General features: G+C 42.8%; 1 protein-coding gene across 1 annotated transcript in view; it reads left to right on the top strand.

Annotated features, from left to right (window-relative positions):
- The window catches only part of TTC7A (tetratricopeptide repeat domain 7A), a 197949-nt gene that overhangs the window by 136051 nt on the left and 39498 nt on the right, over positions 1-22400 (top strand). Inside the window, exons 16-17 of the mRNA XM_048504819.1 lie at positions 1920-2054; positions 19146-19348. Of these exons, the coding sequence (XP_048360776.1) occupies positions 1920-2054; positions 19146-19348 (338 nt within the window). The remainder of the gene's footprint in view (positions 1-1919; positions 2055-19145; positions 19349-22400) is intronic.

Below are 22400 nucleotides of genomic sequence, written 5' to 3'. Positions count from 1 at the left end.
TTGGGCACCACAGTTTAAGAAGGTTGTTGATAAGTTTGAATGTGTCCAGAGGAAGGCATCAGAGATGATGAAGGGTCTACAGACCAAGTCCTATGAGGAAAAGTTGATCTAGGTATGTTTAGCCTGGAGAAGAGATGATTGAGTAGTAATGTGATAGCTACCTTTAAGTATTTGAAGTATTTCAGGATGGAGCAGAATTGTTTTTTGTTGCCCCAGAAGGTCAGACCAAAACCAATAGGCTGAAATGGCTTTCAAAAGATTTTTCAGCCAAACATTAGGATAAACTTCCTGACAATTACAGCAGTTTCTCAGTGGAACAGGCTTTCTTGGGAGGTGGTGGGCTGTCCAATGCTATGTTTCTATGATTGTTGACTATACTACTAATATGTATTGTGGACTATACTACTAATATGTATTATCTGTTACTGTATGTTTTATCATACAGCAACATATATTCCATTTTTTGCACTGTTTAACATGTAACTGTCAATTCTTTCACCATTTCAGACTTTTTGCAATTCGAGTCCTATTACACTGTCAGGGCGTAGGGGGGGAAATGGTGCCCGGGGCAAAATGGCGCCCACCCACCCCACCACCTCCATGCCCCCAACCCAGCCCCCCACGTCCCCCAGCCCCAGCATTCACTTAAGGCCTGCCGGGGCGGCAGTGTGTGCAGTCACGACACGGGACGGAACTTGGAGGCTCGGCCCGCCCCTCAGGCAGAAGCCAGAGCATGCCCATGGCACACCAGGCCAGCTGACAGGTCAAGGCCTGCCCAGGTCAACGTCATGCCCAGGCCCAGCCAGGCCAGAAGTCTGGGGGTGATTTTCCATCCCCCCCCCCCCCGTTACTCAACAGAGGCTGTCCGGGGCAGTTGTCCCCAGATGTCCCCATTGCATCTATGCCACTGTGCACTGTTTATTAGCTGTCTCCTCATCCTATTAATTGCACTCTTAAATTATGTAATCTACCCCAGTGAAAAAGATGGACTATAAATAATATAAATAAATAATCTGACTTGAGGTTATATGTTATTCATTTGTTCAGGAGAAGGCATCACCTTTGCTCTTGGCCTTCAATTTAATGCTATGAACATATCACTTCTTAGAAACTCGGGTAATCTTTGTGTCTGATAATATGAACGACATCTCATTGTGCCTGGCTATGCATTGATCTGCAAAGGTCAAAGTTCTGCATCATTGTAATACAAAATCTGTGCCAAGAAAAACTGGATCCTGTGGCCGCTCCATCATTAAATCTTCACATTAGTTCACTGGATAAACAACAAATCAATTCATAGTAAAAATCAAATTGAAACCATTTTAAATTATTGGATAAAAGCAGAATGAGTAAAAGCTACAGCAGTAAAAAGACTGTAGCTAAAACAAATACAAACAGACTATTTACTATTAAGAGCCATGTTAAATATACAGTCTTACATGTGAGTGGAGAATTCTTTCTGTGAGCGGAGTGACTCCTTGATGGATGTTAAGTGGACTATTTTTAATGGATTCCTGTCACATGACATAATTTATCACAAATATAGTATTTGAACAGCAGCCCAGGAGCGATCTGGTTTTCTTTCTGATTATAATTTATTTCTTAAGTAATATGTCCTGAGACGTAGCAATGTTTATCTGTTGCAGCAAAAATAATCAGGAATTTTGTGCCTCTTGAGAAACAAACAAGTTTTCATTCTAGCATAAGTTCCTATAGACTAAAAGTCATGTGAAGAATCCAAGTGTAAAACTGCTGAGTTCTTCACAATAATATATAGTTTGTCCCTTAGTCAAAGGCACTCATGTTGTCGTCACTGGTTGCCAAGGGGATGGAGAAACAAGTACACCATTTTCAGTCAGCTTAAAGAGATGGATGTAATTGGAATGCTAACATAAGTTTTGTATGCCTATATATTTCAGGCTCCCAACGAGCTTCTTCTATCGCAGCATCACGGCTGGAACAGGCCATGTCTGAAGTAACCAGGCACAGTACTACTTTGAAGCAAGGGCCTATGCAGCTGTGGACAACTCTTGAACAGATTTGGTTGCAGGCTGGTAAGCCTTTCATATATCATTTTATGATGTGCCAGATGTTTTCTATCATTCCCAGTTCCAGATACCATCTTCTGCCACCTGCCTAGAAAAAATGTGTTCTCCCTCTTTAATAAAAGTCTAGTCTGATGTTATTTAATGGGAGATGTTTTGTACCACGATGCCATGGAAAGCTTTCACTTCCCATTTCCACACATTAAGCTGTTGTTTAAGGAATGGAACATTTTTATCCAGGTTTTATTCTAGATTCTGTTCTGTATCAATAATATGTTCTGCAGTTCAAGGCCTGATGTATTTTCAAGTACCGTATATACTCGTGTATAAGCCGACCCGTGTATAAGCCGAGGCACCTAATTTTACTGCCCAAACCTGGGAAAACTTATTGACTCCGGTATAAGCCAAGGGTGGGAAGCCGGGAGGCAGAGGGAGCTCCTTATTTGGGCAGTGACATCAGGGGGAGTCACTGCCCAAATAAGGAGCTCCCTCTGCCTGCCGGCTGGGTTTGACAAAGCCCGCTGGCAGGCAGAGGGAGCTCCTTCTTTGGGCAGTGACTCCCCCTGATGTCACTGCCCAAATAAGGAGCTCCCTCTGCCTCCCGGGGTTTGACGAAGCCCAGCCAGATGAGGGCAGCAACAAGCAGCTTCCGGGGCAGGGAGGTTCTCCCAGCCCCGCCCCCCCAGCCTCCTTGTGATTAATAGAAAATGGTGACTTGCCTAGAAGCCGAGGGGGCTTCTCTCAGCCTTTAAACAGGGCTGAAAAACTCAGCTTATACGCGAGTATATACAGTAGCTTTCAGTATGGTTTTCCAGTTAAGCTTGTAGACCAGGGGTCTGCAACCTGAGGCTCTCCACATGTTCATGGACTACAATTGGCCATGGTGGCAGGGGCTGATGGGAATTGTAGTACATGAACATCTGGAGAGCCACAGGTTGCAGAGCCCTGCTGTAGACTATCCCTCAGTATGCATCTGCTGTTGAGTGTGGTGCAGAAAAAAATGGCTCTGTTAGTTTCTTAGACCGTATAAATGCTCTAGAGGGCTGGAAGTCCAGGTGAAGAATCTCATGAGGCTCTTTATAGTTTTGTGACCATGCACTGATTGAGCTTCCATAACTTGGGAAGGAGCCTGGAAACTGCAGGTTAGTAATAATAACTCATCTTCTCCAGACTTAAATGTAGGATTAGCCAGCCAAATTCAAAATATAGGAATTTCAGCCCATTAAACTCCCTTTAGATTTGCAGCTGTGTTTAGCAAATCTCAGCAAGAAGTAGGATCTGATTGTTCTTTGTGGCTGACTTGGCTCATCAAGATTGCTAAGAGAGAATTGTAGGAGATCAGAAGTAAATTACCCAAGGGGGCCAACCCTAGCTGTTAATTTGCATAGCGCTGTTTCAATCCATCTCTTCTTAAAAGGGCCCTTTCCACCAACCCAACATTGTTTAAATCTGAGGAACTTTTATAACCCTCCTTCATGTAAGAAACATGTATCCTGAAATGAGAACAGAAACAAACAAGGTGCACAATCCACCACAATGCTGGGCTATTAAAACCATGGCTCTCGTCTCCCTCTCTGGAATTTCATTCCACCACCCTGCCTTTGACTTTTTGTCTCTTCCTTCAAGGAATCAGTGGTGGTTGCACCAACATGTCAAAGCCTTATACTGAGCCAGAACATCCATCTAGATTAGTGTTGTATACTCTGATTGAAAGCAGTTTTCTAGAGACTGAGGCAGATAACTTTTTCCCAACATCCATTACTTGAGATCTACAAGATGCCAGGGATTAAGTCTAGAATTTTCTGTAAGTAAAGCGCATGCTCTACTGACTGGCTACAACTATGTACAAATGTCAGGGCTTAGCTGGTTGAAGGAACCCTCAGACCGAAGGTGGACAGATGTAGTTTCGGCAGTGAGCCCATTACGAAAATGAACTCACCAATGCTGAATCATACATACAGCGTTCACATCAGATATGGTTCAGGAAGACCTGTTCTTGTTTTTAGCAGAAAAATGGGTTTGCACAACAGTGACCAAACAGCTCTTGTGTTGATTAGAACACCAATTCCCTGCCAACTTATAAAAATCTTGTAGGGTTTCAAGGCAAGTGACATTCAGAGGTGGTTTTCCATTGCCTTCCTCTGCATAGCAACTCTGGAATTCCTTGGAGGTTTACCATCCAAATACTAACCAGGACTCACCCTGGAGAACCAGCACGGTATAGTGATTAAGAGCAGTGGACTCTGATCTGGAGAACCAGGTTTGATTCCCCATTCCTCCATATGAGTGGCAGACTCTTATCTTGTGAACTCCATTTGTTTCCCGACTGCTACACATGAAGCTGGCAGAGTGACATTGGGTTAGTCACAGTCCTTCAGAACTCTCTCAGCCCCACCTGCTTCAAAAAGTGTCTGTTGTGGGGAGAGGAAGGGAATGAATGTGTGAGCTGCTTTGAGACTCCTTACAGCTGAGGAAAGTGGGATATAAATCCAAACTCTTCTTCTTGTTCTGCTTGGCAGCCAAGATTTAATGAAATCTGGCTAGCCTGGACCATCCAGGTCAGGGGAAGATCTTTGTACTGCCTTCCATGGTTGCAATCCAAAGAACACTTTCCTGGGAATAAGTTTTACTGAATAAAATGGGTCTTATGCCTGAATAGATCTGCTCCCAAAATGTCCCATATTTTCCCATCTGTTCAGGGAGGTCAGTCCCACAATTTGAGAATCTAGGTTTTGTTGTAAAGAATATGGAGATATTTTATGCCCCCACCCCACCCCACCCCACCCCAAAAAAGTGCAGTTTCTGTTTGGCATTTAATTGGCTGTGGCTTACTAGCTATTATCCCAAAAGGGTTTTTTTTACCCCACAACTCATTCATGTAATTTTTTTTAACCCACATGTCATCCATGTCTTTTTGTCATGCTATATAAAGTTGGTAATGCCGTATTATTTTAAGCCTCTTCATTTGACTGCAATGCCTCACTCTGCCTGCCGTTATTGGTTAACCATACTAAACATGCATTGCCAAATATGGCCACTCTGAAGAGTTATGCTCTAGTAATTAAATCCTGTCTGGATTAATGCCGGCTGAATAAATTTCTTTCAGAATCTGGAACCCATTATAGAGTGGAACTGTTGTAGGTAGACTGTTCCAAAGTATATATGCAAAGAGACTGCTAAAATATCAAAACTGTCTCCTTCCAAAACTTTCAGGAAGAGCCCAGTCCCTTTTTTTTCCTAAGGAAAAAAGTTAGGCATTTATCCTTAAAGAAACACTGGGCTTGAATACACCATCAGTGTGCAGTGCAGTGGGATAGAAGGCAATACAGTGAGCTAATGGAAAACATCTGTTCTCTAGAGTTATGTGTACAGTAGGATCTTTTTCCCATCATGTAACATTTTAAATATATTTGTTTTATTTGTGATGGGTAAAGTTCTGGGAAACCAGAAAATGGGTAGGGTATTTAGAGATAGTCCAAAAAATGTGCAGGGTCAACGGCTGGAATCGTTGCAATTTGCCAGGTTTCATACAACATCAGCAGCAGAATCTGCTGCTTCTCCAGGGAATACTGGTCCTCTCCCTCCCTTGCAAATATGCATGCTTTTCTTCAACCTGCTGAATACTTTCACTCGGAGCTGCAATTTCCTTTTCCATATTAAGATTTCTATACTGTGTTGTGGCCAAGTAGATTGCTGAGGCACAAATAACCTTAGTGTTGAGCACGTGGCCTTTTGTGTATCACTCTCCCCCAGTGAGATTTGGGGGGGAAAGCCCTGAGAATACCCACATAAGCTGTATGTCAAGTTCAAACGACACAGAAAATATTTCTCAGTAGGTTTCTAGGGACAGAACTTTGTGGTTATGGCTAGGGATTTTAGGAAGCAGTCCTCAAGCTACATGTGGGAAAGCACGTGGAACTCTAGGGACGTGGGGCTTCATGCTGCAAAAATCTACTTGAAAAAGCCTTTTGACTTTTAGAGGCAGAAATCTAGTTGTTCTTGCCTTAGTGGTGATGAGGAGAGTTACTCTTGACATTATTTTGGAAAACATCTAGAGCTGCCAATGGGTTAGCATTTAACATGGGCCAGTGGAGACGTGGCTTATCCAGTCAGGCTAGTCAAACAAGGCCTCAGCCTGTGCTCTGCAAAGAACTGGCAGTTTGGGGAGCCTTTGCTGCTGTTCCGGAGAAAATGGACATGAAACAGTGATTTTAAAAGCAAGATGCAAATGCCACAGATCAGAGTCTTCTTGGCCCTAGGAATCTGGTGTTTAATTTAGCACTCTCCTGCTTCAGTTGGGACGAGAGCACAGGGAGTGCTAGGAAAATTCTAGGAGGACCTAACCTGGAGCAGAGGCAAATCGACCTCAGGCAGAGATCAGGTTTTAAAAAGCCAACTCAGGCAGCTAGTCAGAATGAGATACTGCAGGACCAAGGAGAGCTCCCAGGTTTAGAAGGAGTCCATCTGAGGAATTCTGAAGCTCAAATGAATCCTTATCCCTAAGAGAGCCTGTTAGAGCCCCGCCCACTCAGGAAGTTGCAAGGTATTTAAAGGTCCAGGGCTCTGGTTTGCAGTTGAGCAGTGTGGCATTCTTGAATGCATTCCTGAATGGTTTCCTCAGTGGGAAAACTTTGGGAGGTGGGTGGGCAATTTGCCAGAAATAACACTGAAAACATTAACTCTGTGTGTAGCCACAGAAAAGACCACAGGGAGTTGCTTCTCCAGATGTAAATGTAGCTGTTTCAATAGAAATGGGACCTTCTTGCCAAATGATCCAAATTAGAGGAGGTATCATCACAGGAAGAAGAAGAAGAGTTTGGATTTATATCCCCCCTTTCTCTCCTGCAGGAGACTCAAAGGGGCTTACAATCTCCTTGCCCTTCCCCCCTCACAACAAACACCCTGTGAGGTAGGTGGGGCTGAGAGAGCTCCGAGAAGCTGTGACTAGCCCAAGGTCACCCAGCTGTGTGGGAGTGTACAGGCTAATCTGAATTCCCCAGATAAGCCTCGACGGCTCAGGTGGCAGAGCTGGGAATCAAACCCGGTTCCTCCAGATTAGATACACGAGCTCTTAACCTCCTACGCCACTGCTGCTCTTAGGAGGACAGGAGACTGAAGAATCCACCTTAATTTTTCTTGAGAAAGGCAGACTATAAATGCTATAAAGTAAAAAAATCAAAACAGTTAATAAGTTCACAAGAAGTTACTGGCCTATTTGGGGCATATGGAGGGCAAGAAAGAAAAAGAAAACATTCTTTTCCAATGTATCCAATTGTCTCTGTCTGCTCACCTTGGGTGATTTTTGCTCTCTGCTGGGTAACCAGATATGAAGTAATATAAAGACCTGATTCAAACTATTTCTTATTCTCCCCTTCTGATTTCCTCTGTACCCACTGTATATTAGTTTTGTAGATTAGCAGCATTTCTGGTTGAACAGTAAGCAGAATGAATGACTAACAGGAGCATAAAATTAAATTTCTGGGAACATATGTTTATTGTAAGCCTAAATAATCTCCCTTTGTCATACCATTTTTCTTCTCAGTTGGCTAGGTACTCATCCTTTCCTCTTGTTTTCTAACTATTCAGCTGCTTTCTTTCTCCTGCTGTCATGAAGACCCTAGCTCCATCAGCATACTGGAAAAAATAAGTTGTAGAGTTGCTTTTAAAGTTTTTTTAAAAAAATTGAATGCTGTGCAAATTAAGTCACCCACGCCATCTTTTATTGATTATATCTGTGCTTGAAAATAAATGGGATAGGGTTTAAATAAGTCCCACTTCTGTGAATAGGCTTTGTTGTTCTCATTTAGAGCCACTATTGCTGCTCTTATTGTTGAAATGATTTATATATTTAATTGTTGCAACTGAAGAGGATTTACAGGCCCACACAGTCGCGTGGTTGATGAAAGAGTGGAAAGCGCTTTCAGCTCTCGTTTGCTGGAGGTACATATATTTCTGCCCCACTTCTTCCCTCCTCTCTCTTGCAAGAGGAATTGTTGGTTGCTAACAGATTGACGAATATGGTAATAACCTTATGCAATATTCTGCCTGCTATCCTCATTTAGCTCCCAACTCAGCAAGATATTTTATGCGTCTGTCTCTTTTTAATGCATCCGAATAAGCCTGCTGATTTTATGCTCAGTGTTTGCTGCAGGTTTAAGTACCTCTCTGAAAAAGGGGGAAAAGAATACTCAGGTTTAAGTGTGTGTCTGAACTTCATTTGCATTCATATTTCATTTTGAGAGAATACTGCCTAAGGCTGCTGGTAAGGGAGAGGTGTGGAGGACAAACTTATGGGAGCCCTGGTCACCCTTGGGGCCCAACTAGGTTAGAGCAATTTGCTACTGCTGTTGCTAACACTATTGGGCAAAACTCACAGCATACTTACTTTAATCAGGTGCTTTGTGTGTGTTTTTTTCTGAATGTGGTGGGAGCCAGAAGGAATCTTTGCTAGGGGCCGTGTGTGTGTGTGTGGGGGGGGGGGGTTTCAAAGCAAGAGATTTACAGAGGTGGTTTGCCATTGCCTTCCTCTGAATAACAACCCTAGTATTACTGAGTGGTCTCCCATCCAGTTACTAAACAAAGTTGACCCTGCTTAGCTTATGAGATCTGACAAGATCAGGCTAGCCTGGCCAGGTCATGGCATCTGCTGTCCTGATTCTCTCTATTTTAGCTATTGTACTATAACTCAGGCAGGCTCACCTCTGCCTGAGACCTTGAGGAGCTGCTGCCAGTAGGAGTAAATAATATCAGGTAGATAGTCCATTGCTGTAATATAAAACAGCTTAGTACATACCTTGATATATGACCATCTTGTGTCCTAAGTCAGTTCTGTAAGGTACTATCCTTAGCATGTTGAATTCTGTTTCCATTGCCTAATTTAGTATTTTTTCCATGGTCGTGCATAATTGCAAATTGCAGTGCACTTTGGCTGGATAGTATGGAACCTCTGCTTGTGGCTTTGATCAACACTCCACACCTTGAAACTGATAAGGAATATCAGTCATATCCCACTGATAATAATGGATCTTTTTGTAGCCTTTGAGACAGTGGACCATGCAATGTTATTCATTGTGCAGAACTTTTGTATGTTCTACAGCCGGGTCCCTAAAGTAATTTACAAAAGCTGGAATTAAAATTGGAGTTTATACCCTAAAGGGCAGCAAGTATGAAATACTGCTGGTTTGATTAGGCAAGAGAAGGCTCTTATCATTTGTCTTAGGAATAGCCAGTCCACATGTTTCAGTCTGCCCATCAATCACAGTGACTGATGAAGCACATATCTATACCTTAAGAGGGCTCTGAGAGCTGAGCATTGTTCTGTAATATCACTGTAATAGGTTGAAAGAAGAAGAAGAGTTGGATTTATATCCCCACTTTCTCTCCTATAGGAGACTCCAAGGGGCTTACAAACTCCCTTCTCTTCCCCCCCCCCCCAACAAACACCCTGTGAGGTAGGTGGGGCTGGGAGAGCTCAGAAGAACTGTAACTAGCCCAAGGTCACCCAGCTGGCATGTGTTGGAGCGTACAGGCTAATCTGAATTCCCCAGATAAGCCTCCACAGCTGAGGCGGCAGAGCGGGGAATCAAACCCAGTTCCTCCAGATTAGAGTACACCTGCTCTTGACCACTAGGCCATCATAAATAGGCTTACTGCTATAGAATACATCTCTTAATGAACTTCTTCAGACAGGGAAGACTAATTTATGGGATTTGTGTGTGCAAGCGCACATGATTGTAGATTTGAGATCATTATACTGCACTTGATAAGTGAGACACTGATAACCTCAGCCAGAGATGGACATGGGTTTCTCCTAGCTATTTTTCACTACTAAGTACAAACAGAACTTTTAGGGTTACCAGCTGGCTAATTTTCCACTGTGGTGACCAGGCTTTTCCCTTTCTGGATGATTCCCAGGTGAGGATGTGTTTGTTTGTTTTGCTGTGAAATCACAGGCCGACTTATAGTGACCCAATAGGTTTTTCAAGGCAAGAGATGTTGGGAGGTGATCTGCCATTGAAATGGAGGAAATAGGCTGGCTTTTAACTGTTTAGTGCCTTCTTGGGCAACATATTTTTCTGTGCTGCACTTTTAACTAATTTGCCTCATGGGCTTTCAGCTGATTTTAACTTTTATTTCAAGATGAAGCTTTTATGTGCCTCGAAAGCAGCTTCTCTGAACAATGATCTTCAGCTACCTTGTCCACTTCCCTTTCTTTCCTGATATTCCTTAAACCAGAGAGAGGGGTGGTAATAAGGAGAAGCAGAAAAAGGCAACCATCTGCCTTTGAATTAGTCATTTATCTTGGCTCCGCCCCTTGATCGTTTCACTCCACTGTGTCCCTCAGACTAGGCCCATATAGAGTTGCCATCCTTCAGGTGGGGCTTGGTTGAGATCTCCCAGACTACTGAGATGAGTTCCCCTGCAGACACTGACTTCTTTGGAGGATGGACTTCATGGCATTATGCTCTGCTGAGGTCCCATTACTCCCAAACCCTGCCCCCACCAAGGCTTCACCTCCAAATATCCAGGAATTTCCAAAAATGGAGTTGGCAGCCCTCCCCCTGAGTGACCGGACTTGCGTCTTTCACGAGTTGGCAATCTTAGCAGAAGGCTGACTGACATCCCCAAAGATAACTTTTCCATCAGTAGATGACAGCTGCTGAAAATGTGTGGTGACTTTTTCATATCAAAAAAGGTTGTGTCAATCGTGTTCCCAAGCAGGAGCAAGTGGAAATATGTAAAGGTTCTGACCTTTAAAGCCATTCGCAGCCTCGGACCTGCATATCTGAGGGATCGTCTCTCCGTGTATCACCCCTCTAGGCCCCTCTGCTCCTCGGAGGCAGACCTGCTAGTGATCCCTGGCCCCAAAGCGATCCGGCTGGCCTCTACAAGGGCCAGGGCTTTTACAGCCCTGGCCCCTACTTGGTGGAACAGGCTCCCAGGTGAGATCAGGGCCCTGCGGGACTTACAGAGTTTCTGCAGGGCCTGTAAAACGGACCTGTTCCGCCAGGCATTTGGCCAGCCAGGGTAACATCGGCATCTCACCATATAATAAACATCTGGCCTCCCGTGGATACAAGAAAGGGGGAGGGGTGGGAGTTTTGAAGCCGTCTGTAATGTATGTATGGTTCTTTAATTATTGGGCATTGATTGTTTTAGCTGATTTTAAATGTTTTTATGATTGATGTTGGACACCACCCTGAGCCCTTCGGGGGAGGGCGGTATATAAAATTGATTAAATAAACAAACAAACAAACATTTTTGGGGTAAAACACAATTGCCTGTCACAAGAAGTACAATTTAGTTTGGCTGTAACCCCTCCCCCCCACAAAAAAAAAACCTACAGAAAAAGAACAAGTAGGCTGAGATTTAAAGCTTTAATAATATTTCTGCCGCTTGTGATAGTTGTGATGTGCATTTCATGTAAACACTTCTGGAAATCTCTGGCAGTAGTTAATAACACTCAGATGGCTGACTTCAGCTTTGCACTACTGACAAGAGACAGAGGGTTAGAACTAAAATGAAGGCACAACAATAACAGTGCTTCAAAAAAAAGGACTAGGAAAGAAAAGAAAAGAAAAGCTAATGTCACCATGGGGATTACAAGCCATCACCAGCTAACATTACCAGTTTCTACAAAAGCAATCTGGAAAATAGCTTGAGTGAAAGAAAGTGATTTTGGCCACTATTGCATGGATTTTCATTCCTCCCCCCACCCCCCACCCCGGGGGTACTGTGGACAGTGACCACCACCAACACAGCAATATGGCTTTTGAGACAGGTGTACAGGAATAAAATATATGGACAACCATTAAAATTGTTAAAAATGAATAAACATTAAACTCTAAAACAAAACAAAAAACATTCACAGTGAAAGTTATTTTTAAACATGGGCAACATGGCAAAGGGGACCATGTGATAATAAATAATACAATGGTTTGATTCCCATGGAAGATTCCCACAGGTGGAAAGAGGGGCTTTCATGAAGGTTCCCCTAAGGCAGTACTTCTGCTTTCCAACCTCTGGTTTGCCCCAAAATTGGGATGCAATTGGGGCGCAAACCTTAAATACACCAGCCCTGTAAGATGGGCTTTGTATCAATATGGGTAGTGTGACACTGGGTTCTTGCAATTTGGACAACACTAGAAAGCCCAAACTGTTTCTTAAAATTTATTTTCTTAAGCAAGAGTGTAACACAAGAACAGGCAATACAGTCAATAAACAAAACAAAACCCACCTGAGTGCTAACTACACACCTTTCAGGCAGGCAGTACATACAATTCAAATGTAGTTGGCTGTCAGCTTCTAACAGTGTAGTGATTAGGTTTTCAGACTAGGATCTGGGAAACCGTGGTTTGAATCCCCACTCTGCCTTGGGCCATTCATACACACTCAGCCTAATCTACTTCACTGGGTTGTTGTGAGGGTAAAAAGGAGAATGATGTAAGCTGCTTTGGCTACCTATTGTGGAGAAAGGGGACGTATGAATGAAGTGAATAAATAATATAGCTGAAGATGGCAGGCAGATAAAAGGTAGGTTAGTCACTGGATGAGAAAGAGAGAAGGAAGCAGGGACAGGTAAGGATATGAGGGTTTGATTGGGCAAGGAAATAATGTGGGGAAGGGTTAGAGGGAAAATGTGTTGCCCTACTGCATAACTGGATTCCTTACTGCATAACTGGGCCTAACTTGGTGGCTGGCACTACACAACTGGTTCTCCTAGGGAGCTAAGCCTAAGAAGCATGGACTGTATATATAGTGACACAAGGCAATGAACTAATTGGTATATGCAATTAATTCGAATATAAAGTCAATAGATAAGTCATACACCATTCATAAAGATATAGCGATTATATTATAAGTAATATGCAACTGGATATAAATGTAATAACAAAACATACAATGAGGGCACTTAGGCAACCTAAGAAGCGTAATGGGACAGTACTTAGTAACAAATTCTCATAAACATTGTATAAGATCCCATAAACATTGTACATAAGGCAAGAAACCTGTAACATTCATATTGCGTTCCAATAAATGGAAAGAGTCAGTATCACCAATGTTCAATGAGTCAAAAATATTAAAGCGAATCTCCTAGGGTGCTGCCAGAAGGAGGGAAGGTGAGAAAGCTAAAGATGGAGGGCGCAGCTGATGGGTAGGGAGGGAGAGTAGGGAGGAAAGAAGGAAGCAGGGGAAAGGGAGAGGCTAGGAGAGCTCTCAAGGAAGAAGCAGCAGAAGTAGTGGGGGAGGGAAAATGACATTGGGGTGTTGTGGTTTCTGGGCTGCATGGTCGTGTTCTAGTAGCATTTTCTCCTGTTGTTTCACCAGCATCTGTGGCTGGCATCTTCAGAGGATCCTCTGAAGATGCCAGCCACAGATGCAGGCGAAACGTAAGGAGAAAATGCTACTAGTACACGGCCATACAGCCCAGAAACCACACAACACCCCAGTGATTCCGGCCGCGAAAGCCTTCGACAATACATTGAAAATGACTTTGTCTGGCCAAGTCCTTGCAGCTCCCCCACTCATTCATTTCTAAATTCTTACCCTGGAGTCACAGTTTAGTAAACAAAAGCTACCAATCACGGTTAGCAGAAAAACTCATTTTAGAATATTTTCCTTGACTACTTTCTTTTTTATACTCTGTTGCAGTACCACATATCACATCCGGAATACCCTTCAAATAAAAAGTGCTCTCTTAATTTACAACTCAATACATAGCTATTTATGTGCAGCCTGAACAATCCCACCCACCCCCATTAAAGCTGGTGCTTGGAAATTCAAAAATATTTTTGCAGACCTTCTCCTCGATACAAATGAAACAGCAATTTATAATGGAGTCAGCTCTTGTGGCAATATTCCAGCCTTTTAGCTGCTAACTAAAGGTGGGTTTCCAGGCAATGAAATAATAATGATTTATAAATTAATATATATATTTCCTCCATAGTAATGAAGAACTACCACATTTCTTTCAGTGTCAGATTTTTCAGTTTTAAACAAATGGTTCAATTAAAATGAAATGCGTTCTTTTGAAGGTTTTGTGATGACTTAATAACCGTTGCATGTCGGGCATAATAAATCTAGGTTTTCCATTAACAAAAAAATTCGAATTGATAGTGTCAGTAGCTGCATTAGTATTCTTGTTCGATATTTCTCCCTGTAAAAAGCCATAGAACAATTACTTCATGTTGAACAAAGTAAATAGGGGAGCAGCCCCATTTTTATTAGTCCTTCTGTATATATATATGTATATATATATTATTAGTCCTTCTGTAATATATAATATATATATTAGAAGAACAGAAGGACTAATAAAAATGGGGCTGCTCCCCTATTTACTTTGTTCAACATGAAGTAATTGTTCTATGGCTTATATATATATTGACCTATCTGCTATATACTGTGGCTGTGTGTTAACAAGTGCAGTTTCTTCTCTGGTATGAATATTTTGTAATTATTCAGTTATGTGAAATCTCATTAAACTGAGCTCAGGAAAAAAAATGCAGCTTCCATCTTATAATCTGAGTGTGAAGTGAGTAATTAAATCCTTAATGCTTAAATCTGTGGATTTGGAACATGCAGACTAAATACAGATATTTCTGAAAACTTGGGGGAACTTCCCAGGTTTGCAAATCTGAAGGGAAAAAAATCAAAACTCAACTGGGAGGTTAAATCCCCCCCCCCAAAAAAAACAAAACCATCTGCATATGCAACATGTCTGGAGATGATGGAGAAGCAGGGAGCCACGTAGCACCTGGAAGTGACTGTGGCAGTGTGATGGATGGAAGCCAACAGGTCTGCCAATGGAGATGGGGAGCTGCACCTAACTCGCCGGTAGCAAAAGCGATGGTGCGGTGCGTGGAGGGAGGGGGGGGCAGAAGTCATTGCAGACCATTCCAGGGTTGCTGGTGTAGGTGTATGAGGAGCTGGTGGGGCTGGAGCTGCAGGGGGAATGCTGGAAGCAGAGTTGATGGGGTGTGGGGAGTGGCTGCACTGGGCTCACCAGCAGCAGTGGCAATGCTGGCGGAGGCGGAAGCTGTATCTGGCCATATTGCGGGTCCTGACTAGAAAAATTCTGAAGATCAAACCAGGGTATATCTCTGTTCATTGAAGCCTCCTACGCTCAACCTTCTTAAGCTACAGAACAGAGAATTTGCTCTGCCAGAGCCCAAAATAGCTCTATACACACAGGTGATGGCAACCCACCCTGCTCGTCTCTTGTCTTGAACATCTTCTGGGTCAGTTGTGAGTTGCTGGCACTTTCCACCACCACCACTGCAAATGGTGGTAATGTGATATTGCAGCTACCAGTTCAACAGGGCAGGGGCAGGGGACACATGGGAGGCAATAGAGTTCCAGCTTGTGCTTGCCTTCTGAGTCTGCACAACTTGTTGCACAGGTACTGCCAGAACTGCTCTTGACTGTCTGCCTGCTTCCTGGCTCAACAGCCTGCTTGGTGTTAGCTTGTCTCCAGACTGCCAGCCTTGACAATGACCCATTTTCTAGGATTGTAAGGATTATGGAGCTAATGTAGGTAAAGCATTTGAAGAACTTAGGGAAAGTGCTAAAGGTTAGCGGTGTGTTCCATTTTGCAGAGTCAACTTGTTTTGTTCTTCATAATGTAATGTAGCATTGTGGCTGAGAAGTGTTTTCATCTTAATTCTGCATTTGAGGCATTTCTGTTGCTAAGCATAGGTTGTAACCTTTTCAGTCCTATTACAAGGCTAAGCAGAGACCTTACATCTTGCAGTAATAGGCTAAAAATGCTTTGCATGAATAAATGTCTATGCTCAGTCCCTATCATTTCTAGTAAAAAGTTGCAAGATCTCATACCCCAGGCACCCTACCTAAGGCTTTAGAAACATAGAGCTGGAATGGACCTAAAGGGTAATCTAGTCAAGCCCCCTAAACAATACAGGTAATTCACAATTTTCCCCCCACATCCACCAGTGACCCTTCTCATTGCCAAGACAGGCAATGCTAACCCGCTGCCCTTGCCTTAACCCTAACTGATTATTTTTATTTAATTTATTCAGTCATAAATTGTTCCCAAAATTGTAACAAAAACCCAAAATGTGAAACTGACCATAGCCCTGTTTTCGGACTGCGCTCTAGAACTCAAAGTAACACTAAGGCAAGCCTGAGCCCCTGCCCTTGCCTTTTTTATTATTATTATTATTATTATTATTATTATTATTATTATTATTATTATTAACATTAACATTAACATTAACATTAACATTAACAATAACAATAACAACAACAACAACAACAACAACCCTAACCAACTTTTTAATTGAATTTTTTTTGTTACAATTTTGGGATCTCTTTATGACAGAAAAAATTAAATAAAAATAATAAATTCAGGTTAGGTTTAAGACAAGGGCAGGAGCTCCGGCTTGCTTTAATGTATAGTGAGTTATAGGGCGCACTCCGAGAATAGGGTTATGGTCAGTTTCAGGGTTTTGCCGTAACCCTTGCCCTTGCTTGAAGCCCAACCCTAACTTATTATTTTTATTTAATTTATTCAGTCAAAAATTATTCCCAAAATTGTAACAAACCCCCGAAACCTAAAACTGACCATAGCACTATTCTCGGACTGCGCCCTTAAAGTCAACGTAACCCTAAGGCAAGCCTGAGCCCCTGCCCTTGCCTTAACCCTAACCCTAATTTATTATTCTTATTTAATTTATTCAGTCAAAAATTGTTCCCCCAAAAAGGAAAGAACCCGAAACCTAAAACTGACCGTCGCGCTAATACTGGACTCCACCCTAGAACTCAACGTAACACCAAGGCAAGCCTGAGCCGCTCCCCTTGCCTTAACCCTAACCCTTATAACAGCATTACAACGGGGTTACAATGGCGTTGTAAAAAGCATTGTAACTGTGTTGTAACAGCATTACAATGGAGTTACAATGGCGTTACATAAACCCGAAACATAAAACTGACCATAGCCCTATTCTCGGATTGTGCCCTAGAACTCATCATAACACTAAGGCAATCCTGAACTGCTGCCCTTGCCTTAACCCTAACCCTAACTTATTATTTTTATTTAATTTATTCAGTCAAAAATTGTTCCCAAAATTGTGACAAAACCCCAAAACCTAAAACTGACCACAGCACTATTCTCGGACTGCTCCCTTGAACTCAATGTAACACTAAGGCAAGCCTGAGCCCCTACCCTTGCCTTAACTCTAATCCTAATTTATTATTATTATTTAATTTATTCAGTCAAAAATTGTTCCCAAAAAAGGAAAGAACCCGAAACCTAAAACTGACCATCGCACTAATACTGGACTCCGCCCTAGAACTCAACGTAACACTAAGGCAAGCCTGAGCCGCTCTCCTTGCCTTAACCCTAACCCTTATAATGACGTTGTAACGGTGTTACAAAGGCGTTACAAAGGCATTACAACGGTGTTACAACAGCGTTACAATAACCCGAAAGGTGAAACTGACCATAGCCCTATTCTCGGACTGCGCCCTAGAACTCAACGTAACACTAAGGCAAGCCTGAGCCCCTGCCCTTGCCTTAACCCTAACCCTAATTTATTATTTTTATTTAATTTATTCAGTCAAAAATTGTTCCCAAAAAAGGAAAGAACCCGATACTTAAAACTGACCGTCCCACTAATATTGGACTCCACCCTACAACTCAACGTAACACTAAGGCAAGCCTGAACCACTCCCCTTGCCTTAACTCTAACCCTTATAGCGGCGTTAAAACGGCGTTACAAAAACCCGAAAAATAAAACTGACCATAGCCCTATTCTCGAACTGCGCCCTAGAACTCAACGTAGCACTAAGGCAATCCTGAACCACTGACCTTGCCTTAACCCTAACCCAGCTTATTATTTTTATTTAATTAATTCAGTCATAAATTGTTCCCAAAATTGTAACAAAAACCCAAAACCTAAAACTGACCATACCCCAATCTCAGACTGTGCCCTAGAACTCTACGTAACACTAGAGGAAGGAAAAAAAACTCCAGGAGGCCTAAACCAATTTGACCTGGAGGAAAATTTCTTCCTGATCTCAAAGTGTCAATCAGCATTACCTGGGCATGTAAGAAAAGGCCACAAAAGCTGAGCACTGACTCACACTTTCCTGCCTCCCCTCTCACAATCTGCCTAAATTAACAGAATTTGGAGACCGCTGCCATCTGGATAGACAGCAGGCAAAAGATTCTGCCTGGGATCTCCAGACGGCTTCCTTCCAGTCACAGAACATATTCCATGGAAGAAGTAGCTATGGGGAATGAGGAGACCTGGTCATTCATGGAACCAGTCATGACTTGATTTAACACTGGAATCACCTGTGAGGTTGTGAGGAATGACTGGGTTATAAATACAACACCCTGTGATAAGCAAGGGTTGCCACCTCTGACTTGAGAAATTCCTGGAGATTTGAAGGTAGAGGCTGAGGAGGCTGGAGTGTGGGGAGAGGAAGGACTCAACAGGGATGTGATTAAATGGAATCTGCCCTCCACAACTGCCATTTTCTCAAGATGACCTGAGCTCTACAGGCTAGAGATCACTTGTAATTCTGGGGGAAATCCAGGCCCCACCTAAACCTACCCCTGACCTCATGTGAGATAGGAAAGTACTTTAAGTGCAAGAATCAGAGGTCAAGGGTAATGCCTCCAGGGCACTTTCTATGTAGGCCAGAGAGACAGCAAAGCAGTGAAGAGAGCTGGATGTGAAGCTTTGTGATAGAATAGAAAAAATGAGGTAACTGTAAGGGATAGTGTGGGTAGCTCTCACTGGCTTTTTGCTTTCCCTCATACTTATGAGGGGAATTCTTGCTTTCCCTCATACTCATGGGAATTCTAACTACTACCAGCACAAAGGAGGATCTCCTCTATCCTTATATTAGATTAAAAAAGAACAATTGTATAGCCAAGAAATAAGCCACTATTAGAAGTTCTTAAAATATATAATTCCCAACTCACCAGAAAGCACATTTTCAAAACAATTCTGTCATAAACAGATACATTTTACATTGCATTCTTAAACCACTAACTTTCAGCATTTCTGAGTTGCAGTTGCTGAAATGAAGATTAGGAACACATTAAAATAAATTCTTTTTTTCCCCTGTTAGCTGAACTGTTCATGGAACAACAGCATCTCAAAGAAGCGGGCTTCTGTATCCAGGAGGCAGCCAGTCTCTTTCCCACATCTCACACTGTGCTGTACATGCGTGGGAGGCTCGCAGAGATGAACGGCAGCTTGGAGGAGGCTAAGCAATTGTATGATGAAGCGCTAACAGTGAATCCAAATGGAGCAGAAATCATGAACTGCCTGGTGAGTGTGCGAGTGTCCAGCTAACAGTCTATTATGGGATGCTCAGTGGTCATGTTGGGCAGACACGTTCTCAGCAGTTGTGTTCTGAAAAGCAAAGCCCTTGGAAAGAGAATGGATATTCCTTTCTCAGAAAGCCCAGCATTCTAACCTGGGATTACAGTGCATTTTTGGCCACTGTTTTGTTAAGGCTGTGATCCATATGAGCACAATATGTATTTAAGCCTTTGGGCCCCCATCTGATGTATCAAGATAACAAGACTTACCTACCCTACAATATTACTGGAAGGATTACTTGTAATAATGCTGAATTTATTATTGCATTGTGTTTCCAGTGAGCTATTGTTGTTTTAAAGAGAAAGAATAATTTCTGCTGGGGTACTGGAATCCTATTTTGGGGCTTGGAATGTTAGCTGCCATCTGATTGAGCCAATCAGTTTCCAAAACAAATTTCCCCTGTAGATGGGCCTGTTTGTCCCTGGTGTACTGGCACTAATTAGTGCAGGACTCATCCCTCTCCCTGTGGGCTGTAATGCCTTTATTTAGAAAAGTCGAACTTCAGACTCTGCATTGGATTTTAAGTAAAGGGTGCCAACCTAGTGACAAACAACCTCTTTGAGTTTATTGATTTGTCTGTTGCTTTTCCCCCCCTCAGAGACAAAAACAAGGGGAGTTCTTATCAAATACATTATGATTATGTTCAACTGCATTTATTGATAAATAATTGGAGACCTGGGTTGTGTGTGTGGTGTATCCTATTGGGAGGCAAAGTTGATTCTCCCACTAGACCATTCATTCCCACATACCAATCAGCCAATTCCATCCCCCACTCCTGCAGTCTTATGCAACGTAACGTGGCAGTCCTCGAAGGATGCAAGTGCTGACAGAAAAGAGTCAGGTCAAATAGATGGTTCTTGCTCAGGCCACCTGCATAAGACAGGAAGATCCCAGCTTGAACAGAAGTCTTGCGGTGGGCCTCCCCAAGCTTGGCTCCATGAATTATGCTCTGAGATTAGTTTTTGCAGCCCTACACCCCAGCCAGCATCAGCAAAGAAGAATGCATTAACTCCCCAGATGCAAGATACTCAAGTCTTGCAGTTGTATTGGCCCTCAGGCTCTAAAAGAAAAAAAAAGCACATGTGGCTAAATGAGAGGAGACCTTGAAGGATACAGGTCTAATATTCAAGTTGTGAGGGGCTGTCTTCCTTGCAGCTTATAAGATCCACTCAGTGACTGCAACCTGCCCTTACACAACTGTGACTGGCTTCCAAGAAAAGGAATCTGAATTCTAGAGAAGCTACTCCCAGTGCCTCTAGTTTTGCACATGCACACCCTCACCTGTGGGTCTATTTATAGGAAAACTACTTAGCTGTAACTGTGCTCTCCTCCTCAGACAATCTGTTGATGGGAAAAAAACAATGTTCAATAGCATTGCAAGGACAGCGTCTTTAAATTAGGCCCCTTACTTCAGGCAGCAGACTTCGGGGCAGAAAATTATCAGCTCTCTGACTCAGAGCACCAAAATGTCTTAGGCAGTTTCTGCACAAATCTAAAGCTGAAGTGAGATATCCTAGAGGGAAAAGCCACCATGAATACACTCTGGAACAGAGTAACAAACTGTATAATACAAAAGCTGTGAGCCATACCTCCTTTTGATAGGTTCCCCGCCTCAATCTCAGCACAATACAGAGACCCAGACTTGAGTTCCCACTTTAGTGTAGAAACTTGCTGGGTGACCTTTGGTCAGTCAATCACTCTCAAGTAATGTACCTCACAGGATTGTTGTGTTGAGGATGAGTGAACTTTGACTTTTCATTGGGTGCTTTGAATTTCCATTGGGAAGAGAACTGAGGTTATACATCTTTACACAAATAAATAAAAACCTAGATCCTAGATCCCCTGCCTAATAGACTTCCAGCCAGTTGGCACTCCTCATGACCACTAAAAGAGCAGTTGTTAGTGTACTTGGGGCAACACATGTAAGCATCCTTGTCCATGAGAACTGGACTTAGATTCAGACTCAAATATTGCATATCCAGAATTTTGGCATTGAAGTGCAGGTGATGGCATGCCAAGTCAGGCTAGAAAGGAAAATAGAGACAGTAACGTTATCATTTATTTATCATTGTATTATGTATTTATTTATCAGGGATTGTTTATTGAGAAAAGTCAGAGTTGCACACAGTCAGAGCAAAGTAGTCATTTCAGCACAAAAATAGCAAATTTCTATAATTTCTGGTACCCTTTGTTACCCCCAACAAAGTGGTACATGCTTCAGAGAATAGTAAAATGGTTCAAGAAGTAACAGAATAGAGAAATGGAGAGGATGACATATCTTCATCTGCGCAAAGGAATCATTAGGGATGTTTTCTTAAGACCTGAAAGTCAAGCAAGATCACTTGGCAGAAAGGGGGGGGGCAAGCTGTGATTCCAGGCACTACATCCAAAGAGGGGCAAACATGAGGAGAGAGGGTGGGTCTGAATAGCATGTCAGGTGTGTCAGAACCCAAGAGCACATGGCTAGGACACATGTGAGTGGGTCTTCATGTGTGAAAGTTGGCATAGGGCAGGGAGTTCAATTATATTGAAGCACAACAGAAAAACAAAAGTTGATTTTGTGAACTTTCAAGAGGAGGAGGAGGAGGAAGATCTCTCTGTGGGCAGCCTCCTTTCCTATAAAATGCTGCTATGTGCTGGGATGAGAATGCTGATGGTATGGGGAAAAGTTCAGGGATATTGGAGGGTATGAGCCTTCCTAGCTTGAGGCTTACATTTCAGGTAGCTTGCCTATCTCCAGTCTCTCCAGAAGCAGCTGTTTTAAGGCAAACCAAACGCTCAACGTGGGAATGTCCTTGCCCAGTTTCTTACGACATGGAATGGGTGCCACATTGGGGAGCAGTGCTCAGAAATTCTACATGTGGCTACCAAGCCACTGAGTGAGTGTATCTGGGTATATATTCTGTCTTACAAAAAGATGTTAGTATGGTCCAGGGGCGTAACGAGGCAGCCCTGGGCAAACTGTAGCCCTGGGCAAAACCTGAGTTGGATGCCCCCC

This window comes from Sphaerodactylus townsendi, linkage group LG01, assembly GCF_021028975.2.
Source record: "Sphaerodactylus townsendi isolate TG3544 linkage group LG01, MPM_Stown_v2.3, whole genome shotgun sequence".
NCBI classification, from domain to species: Eukaryota; Metazoa; Chordata; class Lepidosauria; order Squamata; family Sphaerodactylidae; genus Sphaerodactylus; species Sphaerodactylus townsendi.
This window is presented reverse-complemented; position numbering and strand designations above follow the sequence as displayed.